Source organism: Podarcis vaucheri (assembly GCF_965113315.1).
Source record: "Podarcis vaucheri genome assembly, chromosome: 9".
Taxonomy (NCBI): domain Eukaryota; kingdom Metazoa; phylum Chordata; class Lepidosauria; order Squamata; family Lacertidae; genus Podarcis; species Podarcis vaucheri.
In genome coordinates, this window is record NC_138767.1 from 41,316,658 (window position 1) to 41,338,474 (window position 21,817).

At 41.8% G+C, this 21,817-nt stretch overlaps 1 protein-coding gene across 5 annotated transcripts in view; it reads left to right on the forward strand.

Moving 5' to 3' along the window:
- The first annotated feature begins 1,250 nt into the window (after nucleotides 1-1,250).
- TMEM131L (transmembrane 131 like) overlaps nucleotides 1,251-21,817 on the forward strand; it is a 73,127-nt gene continuing 52,560 nt past the window's right edge. For 4 of the 5 annotated variants that reach the window (XM_082237535.1, XM_082237536.1, XM_082237537.1 and 1 more), the window contains exons 1-3: nucleotides 1,252-1,526; nucleotides 2,381-2,451; nucleotides 11,194-11,237. In XM_082237535.1, coding sequence (XP_082093661.1) covers nucleotides 1,403-1,526; nucleotides 2,381-2,451; nucleotides 11,194-11,237 — 239 coding nt within the window. In that variant the 5' untranslated portion in view covers nucleotides 1,252-1,402. Of the gene's footprint in view, nucleotides 1,527-2,380; nucleotides 2,452-11,193; nucleotides 11,238-21,817 lie in introns of all 5 variants that reach the window. The other variant, XM_082237538.1, reaches the window with a different exon arrangement.

Consider the following 21,817-nt stretch of genomic DNA (forward strand, 5'->3'; position numbering starts at 1 on the left):
TAAAGAGGTAGCAACATATTATCTGGAGCCAGTTAAGATTCAGATACATTGTTTTGTGTTTGGGTGTTGCAGCAAAAATATAAGCGTGTGTCGTGTGGTACCTCAAGAAGGCAGACACTTTTGTGGACGGGATGCACAGTGTAGTCTTTTAAGCTGCAACAAGACCCTCTACAGTGGTACCTCGGGTTAAGTACTTAATTTGTTCCAGAGGTCTGTTCTTAACCTGAAACTGTGCTTAACCTGAATCACCACTTTAGCTAATGGGGCCTCCTGCTGCTGCCGCTGCCAGAGCACGATTTCTGTTCTCATCCTGAAGCAAAGTTCTTAACCTGAAGCACTATTTCTGGGTTTGGGGAGTCTGTATCCGGAAGTGAATGTAACCTGAAGCGTATGAAACCCGAGGTACCACTGTACTTTGTTGTGTTCCAACATCAGAATATGAAGGGGGACCCTCATGAAATCAAACTGGAAAGTCCTTCTCATCTAGAATCAGAAGTTATGTGTCTCATGAGATTCACACTGCATCTGTAATTGGAGAGCCAGTGTGGCCCAGGGGTTAACGTGCTGGACAAAGAAAGACTTGGCAGATGACCGCATGCACACCATACATTTAAAGCACATTGACCGTTCCTGTCCCCCACATGGGAACTCTAGTTTCAGGGCACTGGGAATTGTAGCTCTTTGGGGATAAACTACAATTCCCCCCCCAAAAAAAAATTGTGTGTGTGAAATGTATGGCATGCATGCAGCCTAACCCTCAGCCATGGGAACTCGCTCTGGTCTCGGACCAGTTTCTCAGACGCATATTTCATCGAATGACTGTGCTTATAAAATGGTTGGCAGGGCTGGAGAACCACGTCAAGCCACCCAGAGGTCCTGAGAGGACAACAAATAAACAATCGTAAATGCTTCTGGGGTCAAATAACTTGAGTATGGTTCTGGAGTCATCATGACTGGCGGGAATTTCCTCCCCAGCCCTGTTTGGGGGGGGGTGCCTGCTCTGGAGGGGCTTCCGTTCTTCTGGCGCAGAGCAGGGGCTTCAAGCTGTGGCCCGCACCGTCTGCCGAGGGCCTTCCCCGCTCTCTCCTGTTTTCCCCTCGTGCGCATCGGCCTGGCTCGCTTTCCCATGTGCTCTGGGGAAAGAGTAGCGCCTCCTCCTCCTCCCCCCGCGGGGCGGAGCCCAGCGCGAGGAGGGGAAAGCTGCCTTCTCATTGACCATGTCCCACCCCGCGCCTCGCCGCGCTCTCTTCCTCCCTATCTGTGTCGCACACGCGCGCGCAGCAGAGGGAGGCGGCGGCCGCCACCGCAGCAGCAGCAGCAACAGCTGTAGCTCGGCCAGCCAGCTCCGAGCCTGAGCGCAGAGCAGAGGCGAGGCGAGGCGAGCGAGCCGAGACCAGGCAGCATGGCGGGGCTGCGCTACCCGCCGCAAAGCAGCTACTGCCGCGCGGCCACGGCCATGAACCTCCTGCTCGGCGTCTTTCAGGTCCTCTTGCCCTGCTTTCGCCCGGGGGAAGCGCAGGGCCAAGGTAAGAATGAATGGCTGGAAGAGGCCGCCAGCTTGGAAAGGAGAGGGGGGCTTTTTGCAAAGTGGCGCTGAGGTAAAACGGGGCTGGGAGGTCGCTTCGGGAAGGGAGACCCCCCCCACGAGCCGCCCTCCCCATCCTGCCTTTGTGCAGCGGCTCTGCCCTGCCGCCTTAATGGTTCCCAGCCCCGCTGAGGCGACGGAGTTCCTCTTCCTGCCTCGTCCGCGGAGCTCCGTCCGCCCTGCCGTTTCTTATTTGTTTATTCGCTTTGTTTGGACTGCGAAGGGCGGCCGCGACCTTGTGACAGGCGGGCAGGCGGCGGGGGGAAAAAGCGGGCGGCGGCGGCGGCGGCCCACAATGCGGGACTCCTTCCTTCCCTGGCGCGCTGCCGCTGCACGGGCTCGTGCTGCTGCTGCTGCTGCTTAGGCGGCGTCGCCGATGCCGCCCTGTCTGCAGCCTTCGCGGGTCACCGCTTGGAGGAAGAGGAGGCCCTTGTTTGGACTCGGCCCCAGGCTGATCTTTCCGTCAACCCCCCCCCCCCAAAAAAAACCACCCTGGCTCCCGACGCCCCTTTTGTGCGCCGGGTCTGCCTGCGTTTCGCACGTTGCTGCTGCTGCAGCAGGAGCGTTTTAATATGGAAGCGTCTCAGGGACGAAACAAAACAAAGCCCAGCCTCCTCCTCCTGCTGCTGCTTCTGCCTGCAGCGCTCTGGCTGTGAAAGGCCCGCGAGCCCAGAGGAGACTCTCTCCCAGCTCGCGCCGTGTGCGTGTGGGTCGAGGCCACAGGCCTCTGCACGTCCCCCTCTCTTGTCGCTGGTGGAAATTGCAAAGAGCTTTCTGTTTTGTTTCCGCCCCTAGCCATGGACCCCATCCCCAACGTGGTGGAGTTGTGGCAAGCGGAGGAAGGGGAGCTCCTGCTGCCTGCTCAGGTAAGGAAATGAGGGGCGGGGCGCGCGGGGGAGGGGCGCGCGCGGGGTATTGCGCAGGCGCAGGAAGGTGGCCTTGGTGGGAAGTTCTCCTGCCTTTAACTCTGCGCAACGGGGGTTTGCCCTCCTCGACGATGCTGCCTGCAGCTCCGTCTGTTTGCCCTTTTTTTCAACCTTGCATGATTTTGCAAGTTACGGTGGCTTTGGATTCGGAGATGGTGAGACCCGGTCAGTACCGGAAGTGGCGCTTCCGCCTCACCTTGCCAGGATTTTGGCAGCAGACGCAGTTATGATTTCATTATGCTTCTGAAAGGGGAATTGGGTAGGCATCAAATAACATGTGATGCTGTTGGGAGGCTCGCTGAAGTCTGGCTGCAACTGATATTTGTAAGGCAAACCCAATTGATGCAGCATCGCACCATTACTTTTACAGGGAGCAAGTCTTATTAAATTCAGTGCATAGGATCAGTTCTGCTTTTCTCTTCTGTTGGTTTAGTGCTTTTCAAGACTGCATCAGTTTATAAACTAACACTTATTTCCCCCTCCCCTTTTCAATACAGCATCTTTCGTTTCCCCTTTAAATGCCAATCATAGTAAAGTGAGAAAATACAGCAACTTAAAGGAGTGTTTTAGATTTTTTATGCATAGTGAACAGGCTATTCTCAATTTAAGTTAATATTTTATTAAAAGGAATTTATATTTATTTATACAAGTATGTATATACTGCTATATTATAAATATCAGGGCATTGTACATTGTACATTCAAGCCATACAAAATAATTATTGAAGTGTCTGGCTAATAAAAATCTCTTAAGCAGCTGATGATAGCTTGTCAGCTTACAAATGCCTGCAGCCCGAAATTAAAAAACCAAATGACTTATTTACTTTGTTAACATGTTGAATATTCCCAAGTGAAATAATTATTTGTTTATTTATACTACGTTTAAAGCAAATGAATTGGTAGGCTGGATGTGGGTGGGGATATATTGCCATTTCTTACAGATACAATGAAAAAAACAAAAACAAGTAGCTGCAACTTTTTAAAAAATGGTTTGTCTGTAGTTGTACACAGGGAGGCATTAATAAATGCAGTTTTCAGAGAAATGCATGACTGTACATTGCAGAAATCTCAATTCAGCAGTGCAGTGTCTGGATATTAGTAGATTGATCTAGTAAAGCCTGGTCTAGTGAAGCAGATGTGGGCAACCTTTAAACCTGCAGATGTTTCTGAACAATAAGTCATACTACTTGGCCATTAGTCATGGTGCTGGAACTACTAGGTGATGCAGTTCAGCAACACAGGGACTACAACTCCCATCACCCCTAGCTAGCATGACCACTGGTCAGGGAAGATGGGAATTGTAGACCAAAAACAACTGGAGACCCAAGCTTGGGAAACCCTGCTCTAAGCCACCTTCACTGCATATAAGCCTGGAAACCACCTATGCTAACACTGCAGAAGACTCTCTTATTTGAACTAGCAATACATCTGCTGAAGAGCATTCATCCTGCTGCAGCATCTGCGGAAGAGGCTGTATATTACATGAGCAGGTGGTGGGTTGACTTGACGGGTTTCCCCTTTTGCACATTGCTTCTTCATGTAGCATGTAGAGGTGAGAGTGCTCTTCTCCTTTCTGATGCAAGTCCCCCGGATCTTTCTTGTGAGAGAAGGCTTTGTTAGGGCCATGGTACCCTGTAGGTTTTGTTGGCTACTAGCTCCCATCAGCTCCAGCTAGCGTGGTCAATATTTAGGGATGATGGGATTGTAGTCTCTTGCAGGAGACAGAAGGTAATGGCCCAGGATGAGTGCGAGGGCTGCTGCATATCCAGAGTCCCAATGTTTTTAGTTTATTGTTGAACTTTGACTTGTGATATGTGGGTAGGGTGGGATGGGTTAATTGTATGAAGCATTTTTATTGCTCCAGTACTTATTTACTTATGGGGCGCAGGTGTTGCTGTGGCTTAAACCAATGTTCCTCAACCTTGGGCCTCCAGCTGTTTTTGGACTACAATTCCCATCATCCTTAACCACTGGTCTTGCTAGCGAGGGATGATGGGAGTTGTAGTCCAAAAACAGCTGGAGGCACAAGGTTGGGGAACACTGGGTTAAACCACAGAGCCTAGGACTTGCTGATCAGAAGGTCGGTGGTTTGAATCCCCGCAGCGGGGTGAGCTGTTGCTCGGTCCCTGCTCCTGCCAACCTAGCAGTTCGAAAGCACGCCAAAACTTGCAAGTAGATAAATAGGTACCGCTCAGGCAGGAAGGTAAACGGTAAAGTGTTATTTCTTGCTTTATTTTTCTTAGTGATATTGTGGTAGCAGTTTACATAGCTGATTTGAATATTCATTGGAAAGGGAAAGCAGAGTGTAAACAAGGAGTGAAATGAAGGTGGCTTGATTTTCTGATTCGTTAACTGATTTCAGTTAGAACAAACCACAGTTGCACAAGACATGACATGACTGTTGCTTGTTCTAGTGTGAAGCAGAAGGATTCACACCTGCTTAAATGAGGCGGAGCAAAGGGGAACATTCATACTTAAGGCCCACTGTGGTTTGTTCACAGTAATTTAAAAGAGACCTCACCAACTTAGTATCTGCCAGATGTTTGTAGTACAATTCCCATCAGCTCCATTCTGGAGGGGAAAAGGTTAGGCAAGGTAGATCTGAACTATGGTTGTCATGGAAGTTAGGGATGCAGCTGTTTATTGTGCATAATTTGTATTACTTATAACTCAGTACCTTGCGGGCAGGGTTGACCTCTAGCTCACCCCTTCTCAGTATCCCGTAGCTAGTCAGACCACTGCATCAGTTCTGCAAGCAAATACTTACAAATGCATGATCAAGTGTATTCAGTTGACATTGATAGGATAGCTGTTTTCTATCTTTTGATTTCCTGGTAACTGTTGCCTTTTAATTTGTATCATCTGCTGCATGAAAGTTATGACCTGCTGTCACATATGTTAGGGGAAGTTTAGAACCAACATTTTCTTTGCTTATTTAGTTAGCTGTAATTCCCTGCTCCGTGTGTTTTGTAAATAAAATCTGGTCATTTGGTTAACTACATTGGTGTGTTCTGATCCAAAGGGATTCTGACCAGCCTAGTTTATTGTACCCTATCTTATTGTTTTGGGTCTTCTTACCAGACACCTGGGATGTCTCAGTTGGTAGAGCACAACTCTCAGGGTTGTGGGTTCAAGCCCCACGTTGGGCAAAATATTCCTCCATTGCAGAAGGTTAGACTTGTTGGCCATCATAACCCCTTCCAACTCTACAATTCTATGTTTCTAGCTGCTGTTAAAGTTGGTATATAATATTGAGGGGAGTTAGGTGAACAGAGATTGAGAACTGGTGGCTTGGTGTGCCACTGAGATTATTCTTTCCTAAATAATTCAGAGTCATAATGACCTAATAGATGAGGTCAGATAGTGATTCCTTGACCTATTCTAGGATTGTTTTAGGTGGGAACACTTGGGCAATTAGATATACGCAAGTAGGATCCTGTGATAAAATGTTGCAGTGTTGAGTGCTTCTACTCATGGCCCTCATCACTCCATTCAGCACCCCCGCCCCCCCCCCCGCCCAAGAGTCTCTGTATCAGCAGAGCATGCTGAGGTCATCATTTGCCTTTTGGAGGTTTATTTGAGATTTTTGTGGTGGATGCAATGTGGCATTTCATTATTATGCAGTGTGTGTGTGTGTGTGTGTAGCATATCTGTAAATATTGTTTCTTGTACGCCAGTATAGGGGAAATAATTCTTTCAACTTCAACATAAAATAGTCTTTCTTCTTTTCTACCAAGAACATTTCCCAAGCTATTAGAAAAGGCAAGTTCTTAATTTCCTTAGTGTATTGTATTACAGTGGTACCTCGGGTTACATACACTTCAGGTTACAGACTCCACTAACCCAGAAATAGTGCTTCAGGTTAAGAACTTTGCTTCAGGATGAGAACAGAAATCGTGCTCCGGTGGCACGGCAGCAGCAGGAGGCCCCATTAGCTAAAGTGGTGCTTCAGGTTAAGAACAGTTTCAGGTTAAGTACGGACCTCCGGAACGAATTACGTAAGTACTTAACCCGAGGTACCACTGTACATCCCTTTGAAAACTTTTTAGGTGATGAATTCCTGCTCATTTTTTATTTTTTTATTGGCAGACATACTAGTATCAAAATAGAGTCAAACTCATTTAGACATCTCACTGTTGACAGTTCTAAGAAGCAGCAGTGAATTGCTGACAGGTCTTCGTCATTCTTTGCTGTAGCTGCTAGGAGAAGTGCATGCCAAACAGAAGGGCCATGTTGATCTTTGTTTGACTACTTCTTAAAATGCCTTACAAGGAAGGGATTTAGTTTTTTAGATTCATACTGCTTTATTTCTCCCTATGGCTTGCCAATTTTTGTTCAGCCTGTATGAAATTCCAGTGCCAAGATCATAGAATTGTAGAATTGGTACACCCAAGGATCTTCTAATCCAACCTCCTGCAATGCCGGAAATATATTAACAAAATGTTTTTAAAGGCCCAAGAGTGAATTGAGGGTTAAGTTTTTCTTTGTGAAAATACCTGGCCACCAGAGATATCATTTTAAGTTCTGTCAGAACTTTAGTCATTGTTGGATGGCTTTGGAATGCCACCCGAGGGTAGAAGAGACCTTTTCTATATGTAGAGGTAAAAGGTAGTATGCAACAAAGTTTTACTCAGAGTAGACCCATTGAAATGAATGGACCAGACATAAATGGTCTGAGTAAAGCTTACCTGAACACTGGTTGAAGGAAATATCAGTGCATTTGGGTGCTTATGATACAGTGCAAATGTGGTCAAGTAATATGGGACGAGGCAGTGCTATAACTGCTCTACTGAAATAATATTGTGCCATAGTATACCTATTTTTAGTCATTTGCAAGTTGAAAAAAAATAAAATAGCCAACTTAAGCTTACCAGGTTGCATGGAGATGACCCTCACTTTCTGCCAAGCAGTTGTGCAGTGACCATTCTCCCAGTGATGTCTGTGCGAACAAGCCCTCCTATCCACTATGAATTTGTACAGAAATGTTGCATATACATATATGTGTCTGTGGTTACCTAAATTTCCTTGTGTGCCCTCAGCTGTATGACGAGGGCGTCCAGGGAGTCCTAGCCCATTCAATAAATGATTTCCAGTTAACTTTCAGGGAAGTAGGAATGACCTTGTGGCAGTGGCTATATCTGGTGCCCTCCCTGCCCCTAACATCTAACTGCACTTTATGGTGCCCAAGGAGAGCCGAACCTGAATTGCATTTGGTGTTCTTTAAACAAGCATGTTTTTGTATTTATATATCACTGCAACAGTGATTGCTGTATATGAATAGATGCCATCAAAATGCATATAAAAGCAACCACAAAGAACAGGTTTCCTTTGAACTTTCCCTTGTGGGAGCAATGGTTAATTTGTTTTTTTAAAGGACTGGTATTTCCTTTTTTATTTTGGTGGTACTTGTGGGCAAAGATTAAATAAAATGGAGCAGCTGTGAAGGTGTTAAAAACACAGTTTTGTCTCAATTATCAGCAAGCTTCCACATTTATTTTACTTAAGCTACTGTGGGCATTTCCTAAAGTTTTTGGAATCAGAATGATACAAAATATATGATACAGTTATAATTTGAAACTAATGAGAAACAAAAGAAAAAGAAACATTGAAACCAAGAAAAATTAAGCTGGACAAAGCCAAGTCTGGAAACATAAAGCAGCAGCAGCAGCTGCTTCTCCAAATATGAAGACTGCCCCAGATACATGAAGAAATTGGTGCAGAGGGTGCCAGCTGATTAGAGCCCTATCTTTGTTTTCGCTTGTTGCATGAAGAGTTATAGCCAGATAAAGTTAATCACTAGCTTGTGTAGGACTGCTGGTAATACTTTCCTTCATCTGTATTTCGACAATACACTGTTGCAAACTTTCGGAGAGAGAGAGAGAGAGAGAGCTTGGTTAAAAAAACTGAAGAACTACTATTGATAATAACTCTAAATATGGAATCTGCATAGCAGAATCTGGTTACAGAATTACAGGCCTACAAGGAGTCTGAAGGTCGTTTTAGTCTTTGTGTTAAATCACATTTATACCACAATTAAACTCCATTACAGATTAACTTTATCCTGATAACACGCCACAAGCCATGACCTGGAGCTAAAAAGTGCTTTGTTCTAAATTTCCCCATAGCCAACGGATTCACGAAATGTTTTATTAGGGCTGTCTATATAGTCCAATTGAGCAAACCTAGAAACATTTTGAAGGGGAAAGCAAAATCCGCAAGGGCATTGGCCGTCAAACCTGCAATAATACAGCCAACTGTAAGGAGAATGCACCCGTTTGTCTATTTTAAGGGTGTTACTTGCACACATCCGCACATACCTGTGTTACAAAGCTATGGTTGAAACTGTTGCAACTTTCAGAGGTTGCATGTGGTTTCACGGGGAAAATGGATTCTTCTTTTGTCATTTATCAATGATGTATCATATAGGAATGTGAATGAAAGCTCAGAATGTGGAAGCCATGTTCTCATAGTCTTAAATGCAGCTTTAACGTTTCTTGCTATTTTCCTCAAAGGAAGGGCAGGAAAACCTTTGCAACTTTAGTAAATTTTAGAATCCTGGGTCCGAAGCAATGCCTGTTGACAGAGATTCATTCTTCAAGAGAGAATTGGGAGGTATACATATAATTTGAGCATATCTACCTAGATTCCGAAATGTATGACACTGGATTCACTACTTACCATGAGTCACTGGGTTGCCAGCAATGGGCTTTGGGGACATTGGTTTCCCACAGTCTGAGCTTATGAATGGAATGCCACTTCCCATTTTTTATGAATCTGTGATTTCCGGGACTCTCCCAGGAGTTTTCAAGCAGCTGTAATTTTCTGCTGATATGTAGGCTGTTACCCAACTTAAAAAAAGAAAAAAAAAACTGGATGGTGCTTTTATCATTGACATTTGGTTGGCTGTAACTGCAGAACAGGTGGACAGCATCAGTTTGTAAGTGATTCTTCCAGCCTTATCTTGACAGTGACTGTGCATTGGTATCCTATCCATATATTATATTATTCTCAACTAAATTTTATACAGTGAATAGATAGCTAGTTTTTTGACATAGTGAAATCAAATGATATCTGAAATGATATAGTTAGCTTGTGGAGTTAATAAGATGCTGAACATTAAATGAAAGATGCCGGAATAATCTTGCTGAACACGCATTTGCAAATGCATGTATTCATATGTGTTCAAAGGAGTTGGTCAAACTTCCATGAGAATAGAGTTGGCAGTGCAGATTGGCCTGCTGCCATGTAAACCATTGGATGCCCCCCCCCAAAAAAATTACTTGTTAAACATGAGTTATTCTTGCTGCTCATTCCTATATCTGAGGACACATAGGAGTGAGGTGGGGGTAGAAAAACAATAGACTTGCCATACGTCAGGAAAATTCCTGACATGTCCTGGTTTTCGGGTGTAAAAATGGCGTCAGGGGAATTTAGTCAGGGAAAACCTGGATCTATGGTAGTGCTATGGAAAAAGCAGCAGAAAAGGCTCCAAAAAGCTTTAAAACACCATTGGGGCGGGGGAGGTTTCCCCAAAAAAGCTCACCAAAGTTTGCGGGTGTTAGTAATTGTACCTTTTGAAATATGGCAACCCTAAAATACAACAATTAAAATGCATATGTTTGACCTATGAAGTGTTGCATCATTTCATCCTTGGGCCTTTCTTCTAAGATAGGCTTGGATGTTGGTCATTTGAGGTGGTTTGTTTTTATATGAACTCAGAAGGAGCAAAGCTTATAGGGATACGATACATTTTATGGCTTGTACATCTGTTTTCTCTGGATGACTGATACAGATTCATTTTGTCTAAATGCACACACTTTAGGTTTTTGGGTGGGCAAGAAGCAACAGTTGCGTTTCATCCTGGCACTTAAGGTACCTCAAGTAAAACAAAATATTTTTCATTAGAACCAAGTACCTGGATGTTCACAGGTACTTAAGTGGATCCTCAAATTTGTATGCTCTTCTCGATGCTGTTGGACTCAAGTTCCCATCAGGCCCAAACAGCACAGCAGTGGTGAGGACTGATAGGCACTGTTGTCTGAAAGGATGAAAATGACTCAGTATTTCAAAATTCCAGTTGTGAGGGAAGGTTGTACTGGGGGGGAAAAACAATTTGGCACCCTCCAGCCTGCAAATAGTCCCAACAATTTATGGAGGTTGCAAGGTTAGGAAATGGTGCTTCAGTGCTTGTGGGGTTTTCTGAAGACCATTTGGAGTGATATACTTGGCTGTTTATGCTACCTTCTGAAATAATACTGACTGCTTTTACTAATCTCAGTATTGATGCTTGCTATTTTTTCATGTCTTAACTTCTTTTTATTAAAAAAAATGTAGTCTGGACAGATGAATGTATTTAATTTAGAAAAAGGTATTATTTTAATTTAGAAAAAGGTATTATTATGCTTACAATTATTGACCACTGTTAAACTGATAAATGTGATAAACCAGACTCTGCAATTTCCTCAGCTATATTGCACTCACTTGTACTGGCTCTTAAATTTCTGGTGTTCACTGATAAATCAGTGCTTAGCAAAATGAAGTGGGCTGATTCAAACATCATTCAGTATTGGGGGCCCCACTGAACAGAATATCCTTAAACAGCTCTGGGATTGCTAAAATACAAATGTATGCTGGAAACTTATATTTGCTGCTTATATTTCATAATATTTTCTCTGTCCACTAGGCTGAAACAGAGGAGGATGTGGAAGATCATCCACAAGAGCAGAGGTAAACAATGTTAAGATAAAAATAAACATCTTCCATCATACAACAATAAACTATGTTTGCATTATTCCCTATAGTAATAGTGAAGTTGGTTGCTTTGAATAATTTAATTTATACTCGCTCTCTTAGTTGAGTGATGAAGATTAACAGCTTAACCTGTTGCTCTTGTCAGTGTTGTGGTTTTATGTTGTATGTTGCCCTGCAATATTTCTATGGAAATCTGGTTTATTTATCAATAGATCAAAGAATGAGGCTTTAATTAAAAAAAATTTAAAAATGCTTCTCATGCAGTATTCATTACCCATGCATTATAAGTTTAATTTTTAAAAATGTTGAAGTACCAGGGTCTCTTCAGATAAAAGAGTCTTTTTCCAGAGAATCCATACTAACAGAAATAAAATACAGAAGAGAGAGGGGGGTGCCTTGTTGATGCTTTGTTTAATTAAAACTGAATTCAGATTTTCTTATTAGCGCATATTCAGTCTTACTGTCTAAGAGTATGATCAAGTTTCTTTTACCTTCTTATTGCCAGCAAATGATTAAAGCCTAGAGCAGATGGTAATTGCACTGCTCCTTGTTTTCCTGCCAAGGAAAAAACAGGATTTTTTTTTTCACTGAAGGCTGTTTTGAGAAGCGTATTGCTTCATTTAGTTTTCTGAATGTAAAAATTGAAATCTACTTGGCATTGAACAACTTGGCATTTTCAGGCCTTTTGGTAAGGTAAATGTGTCACCTGCTGCAGCTGCATTCTCTCTCAACAGCTGTCCTGTTCAAGGGCATTCATACCATATCATGACTAGCATTAGCTAGTACATACGGTATATTTTTAATAACCTTATGGCATTAACTAGTTGTATAAAAACACTAATCCATTTGGATTACTGCAATGCATTGTATGTGGTGCTGCCCTTGAAGATGGTTCAGGAACATTAGGTAATACAAAGCACAGCAGCTAGATAGTTAACTTAGGCTTCAGAAACCTAGCCCGTGTAACCGGTTTTAAACACACACCAAATTCATTTATGGACCATTTTGGGGCTTTACCCTGCTCCAAGTCATCTAGAGAGTTTTAAAAGTGATATCAAAGACTGTCTTTCCTCATATAACCTGCATGAGTATTCAGATATTTATTCGAGGTCCTCTCTGGGTGTGGCTCCTTTCAGATATAAGGTGATAAGGAATAGGACCTTTTAGTGCAGACACCCCAAGTCTAAAATGTTCTCTCCAGGGAGGCTCGCCTGGTCTTGGTGTCTTTTAACTCACTCTGGCCTTTCCTGGTATTGTAGTGTAGAATGAGATCTTGGTATGGCCTCATCTTGCAAGCAAACCTATGGTTATTACCCACCTTGTGGAGTTAAAAAACAACAACACAAAAAACTGGTTATATCAACTATCTCTCACACTTTATTTTTTCCTTTAAAAAGTTGACGGTGTTGGTTTTTCTGCCTGGAATTCTTTAGTACCGCTATTAATGATTATTAATGATTGAAGCAAAGACTGGCTTACCTTTGCAGTGAAAACAGAATGGCTTGGTGCACCCAGTTAAGAGCAAAGTCCAACATTCAACTAGTACTCTATAGAGTACATCTTCCATAATTTTGATGGCACATATTTTAAAAAGTTGGGCCCATTCTCAAACTATTAGACTTCAAGGATACTTCATAGAGCAGGTGTGGAGAACCTTAGACTCTCCATATGTTGTTGAGCTACAGCTCCCATAATCCCTGGCCACTGGCCATGTTTTCCGGGGCTGATAGGAGTTAGGAGATGTTTTGACCTCCCTCAGTAGCCTTCTCTCAACATGTATTTTGTGCATGCGAGACATTTAAAAATGAGTGGTTTTTAAACTGGTTTGAAGTGAACTGCTGCCTAATGCCTACATCAGACTTCACAGGTTAAAACTTGACTCCATTATTCTTTATTATCCCAGAAGATACGCTTTCACAATTTTAATAAGCTGATATGTATCTCCTATTCGGTGATCTGTCTTCTGTTCATATATTCAATGAACTTGGATCATGGGATTGCTTTAGCAGATGAAGAAAAGACCTGTTTTGTTTTGAGAAATCTAGCTCCTTTCACTTATTCGTGGGAACATTCCTTTAATATTCCAATAGCATGGAGAGAGAATCTAGAAGTTTGAATATATCTTCAACTGTTCTTAAGAATTTATTTTCCTATATTTGGATATAAGTAAGCACAGGCTAGATCCAACCAACTCCCAAAACTCCCCCCACCCCTGATTTCTATAAAGAACAGGTACAAATTAATGGCCAAAAGCTAAATGCATAACAATTTCTGAAAGTTGATAAAGTATCTGTTGCTGTTTTTTAAAAAAGCTCTACTAAGCTCTTAAAACATGATAGCGATCTGCAATGTTGTATTCTTTAATTAACTCGTTTAACTTCTTAGTCTAATTTTAGAAATAACCGGTGATGCACAGACAACTGACTTCCTGTGTGTAGGCAAACCTCAGAATATCTCTATAAGGTCATTTAATATGATGTGCAGATAAGATGATGATTCTATTACCTGTTTTCTTTATATCCAAAATCCAAATGTCTGCTTTGGGTTAGAACTGAATATATAAATGTCATTGTCCAAGATGCCATCATGCTAGACATTTTTGAAGAAGTCTTTCTCTTTGCAGCATTGTAGGCTGGTCACCAGGATACATTTATGTAGCCTAATGGACTTAGTTTCCCATAACCAAAGGGAAGATTTAGCTCATGTGTCTCTCATTGGTCTTACTCTTTATGGGGTAGTTGGTATTTTGTTTAGTGTAGGAAATGTAGCCATTTACTAGGTGAATGCTTTAATTGAATCTACTTTCTTTATCTAGCTGATAAAGAAACCATCTCAAACTAGGAGACATTGAATGTTCCATCTGCTCCTTCCTAAATTATGGGCGGGTCTTTGGGGGATAATGGAAGCTATGAGTTGAAGAGCATCATTAGAAATGGGGTGGTAATAAGTTCCAGCAGTACTGTAGACTGAAATACATATTATGACTTCTTAGGTGGACCCTTGAGGCCAAGCTCCCACTGCCATGTTTTGATGCCAGTATCCAGTGGGAAGGCTGAAACTGAATACATTGTTTACATTATTTACATGTTAGTGGAGAAAGCAATTCCCTGCACCAGGTGAACCAGTTGAAATAATGTAATAACGGCCATAGTTGAAATAGGTCAGGCAGACTGCCTATATCTGATTATGCTAAACTTTTTCAGAGACACTACTTTTCTACTTATTAAACTCCAGACAATCAGCCTTTCTGCTTGTCCTCCAAGTGCATTTTACCATGTTAAAATAGTGTGCAACATGAAATTCATTAATAAATTAATTGACCTACATAAAATTTCTGTCATTGGACTATGTTAGGGAAACAAACTTATTTTTATTGTTAGATTTAAAATTGGAGGGGTTGTCTTTTCCAGGATGGTCCTTCACTTTACCAGTCTGCTCATTGAGAAGCTGACATGAGATTTGGTTTTTGTGCCAAAACAGGTTGTCCTTGTGCTCCGCATGGGAATCTCAGCAAATTATGTTTTTGCAACCACAAAAGGGTAGCAGCTGGGAGTTCAAGGAAACTATCAGGGGATGTGCCTTAATGAATCTAGCATTTATGTATCACTATTGGTAGTTCCATGTGGGCAAATTCCATTCTAGTTCTTAGTACTCCTGGGAAAATGTACAGTAAGTCAAAAAGTTGATTGCTTTGGATATAAGCAATTATATGAATCTATTGAGATATGTGATGTCTCTGTTGTTAATGGATAATTACTAGTTTTTTGGTGGGGGGGGGAGCTAGTATGGAAGCCATGCAGAATAAGCATGATGTGGTGACTACTTTTTATTACTCTTATAAAAGCATCTATTAACATTGTATATCATATATCAAGCTTCTCCAGGTGGCATGAGAGCCAGGATTGTGGTGCTGTTTGTGCTGCTGGTATTTTTCACAGCACATTGCACAGTCTACAGTTTTAGCTTTTGAGGGTGGAGGGCATGTCAAAATATCTTTTACTTAAAAGGAAAACAAAAATATTGCATAGAAGAACATGAATGTGGAAAATAGCTTTGTGTTTGTTATTCCTATATTGATTAAAAACAGCTTTCTTGCATGTCAGAGTTGTGACATTTGAAACATTTTGGTGAAGCCTCATATAAATGCCTTCAGCTTGTTTACAATCCTAACATTTGAAGAGAGTTTTGTTTTTCAGGATCCTTTAAACCAACATGATCATTCTTAATCTGACTATTCTTCAAATCATTTTAAAGTCTGAAATATTTTATGGTCCTTGAGTTTCTAAAAGTTACTCGGAAAATATAAGGTATTATGTACTTAGTATAAGGATCAGGAAACTGCTAGTGTATTTATGTTCTTCTGAGAGTTAATGTTTATTTGTTAATACAAATGAAAGTCAAAAAGGCAGTAACACGTATTTCTTGTACGGTACTGCACATGTCTAAACCTTTATGTACTGCATGTCAAAGCTGCAATTCCAGTATTAAGCCTACTAAGCAGTAAACCTCATTGGACTCAGTGGGATTTACTACTGAGTAAACATGCACCCTGTTGCACAGTTAATATATATTTCAGTTAAGACTGCTCTGTGTCAGGATTGGGAGAGGGGGAGTGTTACAAAATAAACACAGAAGCGGCAGTAAAATCACAAGACGTGCTATCTACATTATAAATCTAATCTAAAGTTCAGTTGTTTGTCTAGCATCAGTCTCCTTGACACTGAACCATCAGACATTTTTGGACTTGGAAAATGAGGTTATATATGTTATGTGCTACTAAAACAATGTCTCTATAGAGGTTAGATCAGAATATGCAGAAATAGAGATCTGGTTCTTTTAGGAGCTGGGATTGAGTCTGTTCAGGAGCAACTATGTTGCTGGACATCCATGCTGTTGGTAACTTTGATCACTATTCTTCACCCCCCCCCCTGCTGTATCCGTAGGCCAACTTTGACGGGTGGGCAAGATTGCCTGCCTGCCAGTCACCTGATGTTCTAATGTCATGTGGACAGTGCATGTCAGAGTTAAAAGATCATTGTAACTGCAGGTCAGCTGGCCAGTGGTTACGGCAATCTCCTTTACAGGTGCACTCCTTTGTAGATGCACTTCCAGTGATAATCAGCTGATTGGCAGTGAGAGTGCACCTTCATGGGGGTTTCCTGTAACTGCTGACCAGCTCATTTGCAGTTGCTGGGCCCTTCTTCAGAGTCTTTTTGGAGCAATCACTTGAAACCTAAACTCCTTCCTCTGTAGAAGGAGGAATGGCCTGTTTAAAGATGTACCATTTTTTCCTACATATGTTGGGGAAGTGGTTTGTATTCAAAGTGCTGCCTGCAAACGGAACAGTTTTTTTCTCTGCATTTGGAGGAAGTACTTCGAATCTAAACTGCTTTCTCCAAGCCCACTAAGCTGCTCCAGGCAATGAGATCCCAGTGGGATCTCATTATGATATTGTACACGATACAGCAGAGCACAATACAGTAGTACCTCAGGTTAAGAACTTAATTCGTTATGGAGGTCCGTTCTTAACCTGAAACTGTTTTAACCTGAAGCACCACTTTAGCTAATGGGGCCTCCTGCTGCCGCTGCGCTGCCGGAGCACAATTTCTGTTCTCATCCTGAAGCAAAGTTCTTAACCTGAGGTACTATTTCTGGGTTAGCGGAGTCTGTAACCTGAAGCGTCTGTAACCTGAGGTACCACTGTATAATAAAAACAAAACATTAAAACAGTGTGTAAGTGCACAGACAAAAAGCAAAATGGATCTGTTTCAGGGGCTCACACTGTATGGTCATCAATTGGAATGACCAGAGTGATGTATACTGGGTCAGGCAGATGGTCAAGCTCCAAAAGGTGGCTATCCTAGTTATGGTACAGGCATTTCTAGAGCAGCAACTCTATATAATGAGAGCACTATTACCATGTTGTAGATAGTGATAATGGACAATTGTAGCTACTTAACTTTTGCCTTTTAGCTTAAAAAACTTCCCAAACCAAGCCACTCCTCATTGTAGGCTTGGAGAAACTTTGGTCCTCTAGAGTCTAGATGTTGTAACACTCCAGCAAGCCCAATGGCCAGGAGTCTAGGAACATCTGCAAGATCACAGGTTCTCATCTCTGCCCTGTTGACTACCTAGATCTCCAGTAGCCTCTTCTTGCCATTAGCCCCTTGTGCCTGTTCACTGGTTCTGTAAGCTCTGCTCTGTTTAAACTATGACCCCAAAAGGGTAATCAAGCGCCTAAAATACAGATCCTCATAAACAGTAATTTCACCATCTCATAATTTCTGTTGTACCAATAATGTACCACTTCTTGATATATTTATCAATATGCTATCCTGTTTGTGGTAATTTTTTTTGTTCTTGTTTTATAAAGTAAATAATGGCAGTTCTATTACCTTTATATTTTAGTTCTTGAACCTTGTAAATAACAGTAAGCATCAGTTTTGTAGGTTGCATTAAAAATTTATCAGGGAGAGAAAGAAGCTGAAATTACTTCAAATTAATTATCTGGTGCGCGTTTTCCTCAAGATTATCCCAACAGCAGCTGGTGAAAATAGCATTTGAGGACAAAAGAAAGAACATAGTCTCTTAAGTTTTATAGCTAGTGACAGTTGCTTTGTCTGGGTATTCGTCAAAGGGCAGCCAAGTGTCAGAATAATCCTCGATTCCTATCTTGAACTGAAGTAATTTAATACATACCATTTTCCCATTGCTAATGCTTCTCTCAATTATTTTTCTGACTGTTGTTTCTCTTTTGTGTGTATTTAATGGAGTTCCAATTTCAAATTAATCTTAAAAGACAAATATCTTGTTAATATTTTATGAAAGAAATGCAGGCAGACATAATTGCCACTTTTGCTGCAAGAGGATGGAACAAGAAAATGGAGATTAATATAATTGTGAGAAGTGTAAGAGGTTTAAAATCAGAATGTTTTGCTGGCTATATTTGGAAGTAATGCTAAATGATCATTTAGTGTAAAGTGATCAAGCCACAGGCCGTACCTGCAAGGAAGAGATTAGATGTTTTATCTTTCTTTTTTCAACTAAGCACAGTTTGTTCCTATACCTGAATCTGGACAAGATGTGTTAATGACAGGAATAGCCATTGAGATGCCATGTGGGTATTGGACTACAACTTCCATGTTGCTTGACCATTGTATATGCTGGCTGGGGTTGATGGGAGTTGATGTCAAACATCTGGAGAACGCACATCAGCTACCCCGGGTTGGGAAACAGGCCAATATTAGAAACCACTTGGCTTGTTTCCCTTGAGTTGAGACTAAACACAATTTGTTGTGTTTGGACATAACAAACACAGCTGATATTGCAGCTCTTGTAAGGAGAGGGAGACTAAAGCATAGCTTGTCATTATGCCTAAATCCAAGAATTGTGATGGACAAGTTCTCAGTTTTGAAAAAAACGAGTATGAAAAACCAGAAATTAAATGTTTTAACTAGAAGCAGGGATATATCTGAGAAAAATGCTGGATATAATCTTAACTGGGAAATGATGCTTCAGAGATGAAATAACTAAAGCAGAATGAAAGAAAACAGACTCGGAGATCTAGTCAGATAAATACAGTTGGCAACGCAAATGTTCTGAACCATCTGTTGTGCTTGAGAGGACAAATCGTAAATTTACTGAATGAGGTTCCATTTTCCCTGTGGTTTCTCACTTGAGTAGACTTATATTTAGAGGTGAAGTGTTATCTAAACTTGGGTGTAGCAATGCTTTTTTGTTTTGCTTTTAAAAAAGCTTTTGCAACGACATGGAAAATGTGCTACCTTCTGAGGGGTTAGTTTGTGTTGAAAGACTCTTCCACAATATCTTGCTGCCTGTCATTTCCAAAGCCTTGTTCATGGCAAGTGGCAACAGAATGCCAGGAGCTGAAGGGGCTCTTCTGCTTGACCAGCTCCTTGACCCATGACTTACATGCTTTGTTGTGGCTGTTAACTGCTTTTCTTCAGTGCCAATTTGATTTCTGTTGCAATGTTTCCACTTTGAGTCTCTTGTCCCATCCCCCATCCTGTCACTCCCCTCGCCCTCCCGTTGTAAATAAGTCCTGCTAGCAAGTACGATTACTGGTAGTAATCGTCCACTTTTTACAGCACCGGTGAATTTCTAAGATTGCGGTCTTTCTAAGTGCAGCTCAGATTGTCTGGTTTTTATACTCTGTTTTAAAGATAACATGTTTGGGAGTGTGTGTGTGTGTGTGTGTACTTGTCTTTTAAAGAGGTATACTCTTGCACAGCTGATTTATACTGCTCTTCTATCTCCTTTTTTAAAATATACCTTAGCAGTGTCAATTAGAATTCTAGTTAAAAAGGCTGAGATGACTACTTGGCTTCGTCCCAAAGTCCTAAAAGGTGCTGTACATTTTAAGGATAACTTAGGGTGTTGTGTTCCATACTGCCTTTAAACACAGGCTGTTTACAAGGAGAGTCATAGTGTCCACATCTGCATGTCATGGCAGAACGTTCAGTGTGACATGAATAAGCCAAGGTGAACTTCAAGCCCTCTCCATTTCAGCATGACCCCAAAGATGAGTTTGGGACCTTTTTATTACTGCTCAGTTAATGACTGATAATGTCTTTGGCTGCAGACATTGGGTTCCTAAAGGGTTCACTGGATGGCGTTGAACAAAAATCTTAACATATAACCTTTCCTATTTTATGTGGGATAATAGCCACATACCCTGAACAAAATACAAGTGTGACAAAAACAAATTAAGAAGTGGACACAACTGCAAAGCAAAAACATGAAAATTTGAAGGAATATCTGATTTCCAATGCATCCTTAAGAAAGTTGCAAGTTTTAAGAATGCTATTATCATGTGTTCCCATCTGGTGGTGCTGATTACAAATATGAGAGCTGCTACTGGTTTTGAGTTCCCTCTGACAATATAGCTTCCAAAGAATATACTAGCGCTCTGACATGCAAAATCACCTGTGGTCAGATCCACCTCTTAAACTGTAGCTCTGACCATGGGTAAGATGTGTGTCACAGTAGTTCTTCCGACAGTTACACACGAACAGCAAATGAAGAGGTAAAACTGTTCCACCTTCAGACTGCAGATGCAGCAACTGCATTTGTTTGGTGTTGTGTGGGTAGAGCAATGGACTTGGCCCAGTGAGGTCTATGTTAAGATCTTTATTTAAGTCATGAAGCTCACTTGAGTGACTTTGGCCCAATCACTCTCAGTCTACCCAATTTCATAATGGCCTGGTTGGACCATAATGTGAAGACATGGTTGGTTTAGCCAAGTTGTGGTTTGTTTAAATGTCCGAACCCACCATGGTTTGTTTTCTGGAAGCAAACTATGTGTTTTTTTGCTGGCTTGCTAATCATCGCTTGTTTTAACTGTGAACCCAACAGCTATTTTCATGGGCGTAGCCAGGATTTTTGTTAGTGGGTGGGGGGTAAACCTCAGTTTGCTATGTATTTTTATTGATTGGGGGGCAGCTGCCCCTCCCTGTCCCCCCGGCCCTGCCCATGGCTATTTTCTATATTTATTGATTTGGGGAGAGCGGCTAGCCTGCCTCAGATTCTCACCAGGCTACAGAAGCAAGAACAGCTGGAAAAAGTTAAAAATAAAGGAGAAGATTGGAAGCGAGGTAACAGAATTCCAGCCTTTCTTTTCCCTCTAATGTGGTAGTTAGCATTCCCTGTGTATGGTTTTTTTTCATGGTAGATTGGTCAAGAATATGCCCCCACCACACAAAAATCCGCATCTGTACTCCTATACCTGAGAAGCAGTTTACAGTTGCTGTTTCTGTGTAGATTAGGCCATAATGAAGTTGTTTGTGATGCTATTAGGTTCTCTCTTCCTGTGGATAATAGATGATATTCAGTGTTAGTCATTGACTATTACCATTGAAATCAATTAGTCTACTAATTTCAATGCGTCTACTCTTGAGCATAACTTACTTGGATATTACCCAGTAACATTAGAAGCAACTGCATAGCATTCAACTCTCCCTGTAGCTAGTTTTTCTTGGGGGAATGTCCTTTGTGTTTAGATCTATCAGATGCTACCTATAAGTTGTTGTGCATTGTTATAGGTCACCCCAATCTCTACCGAGTGGCAGCAAATTCCAGGGGTCTTGGCACTTAACCAGGATTTGTGTTCTTTTGGAATGAGGCACAGCAGACACTGTCGTGTCTTTAAGAAATATGGTTTATTTACACATATTTAGAGCTGAGTTTTCAGTGGAGGGGGTGCAGAACATTACACCCCATTAGTGTTTCTTGTTGCTCCCCTCATAGCTTCAGCAAGCTTGCGCCCAGAGCAAAGCCAGTCATGCTCCCCAGTTTTTCAGTGCAGCCTCTCCCAGCCTGTATGCATGGAGTTCTGGCCCCTTCCTCATTCTTCCCCAAAATCCTCCAAATGCAACTCAGGCTGTGTGTAAAAAGGGCATTCTTTTTTCCTGTGGTGACATCACACCTCCCGTAACCCTAGCAATTTCTCCCTCCCAACTCTGCTATTGTCTCTTGCTTACACACAGCTGGGGGAGGAACTCCCCCCCCCTTGACTGACACTGAAGGCCAATATCTTT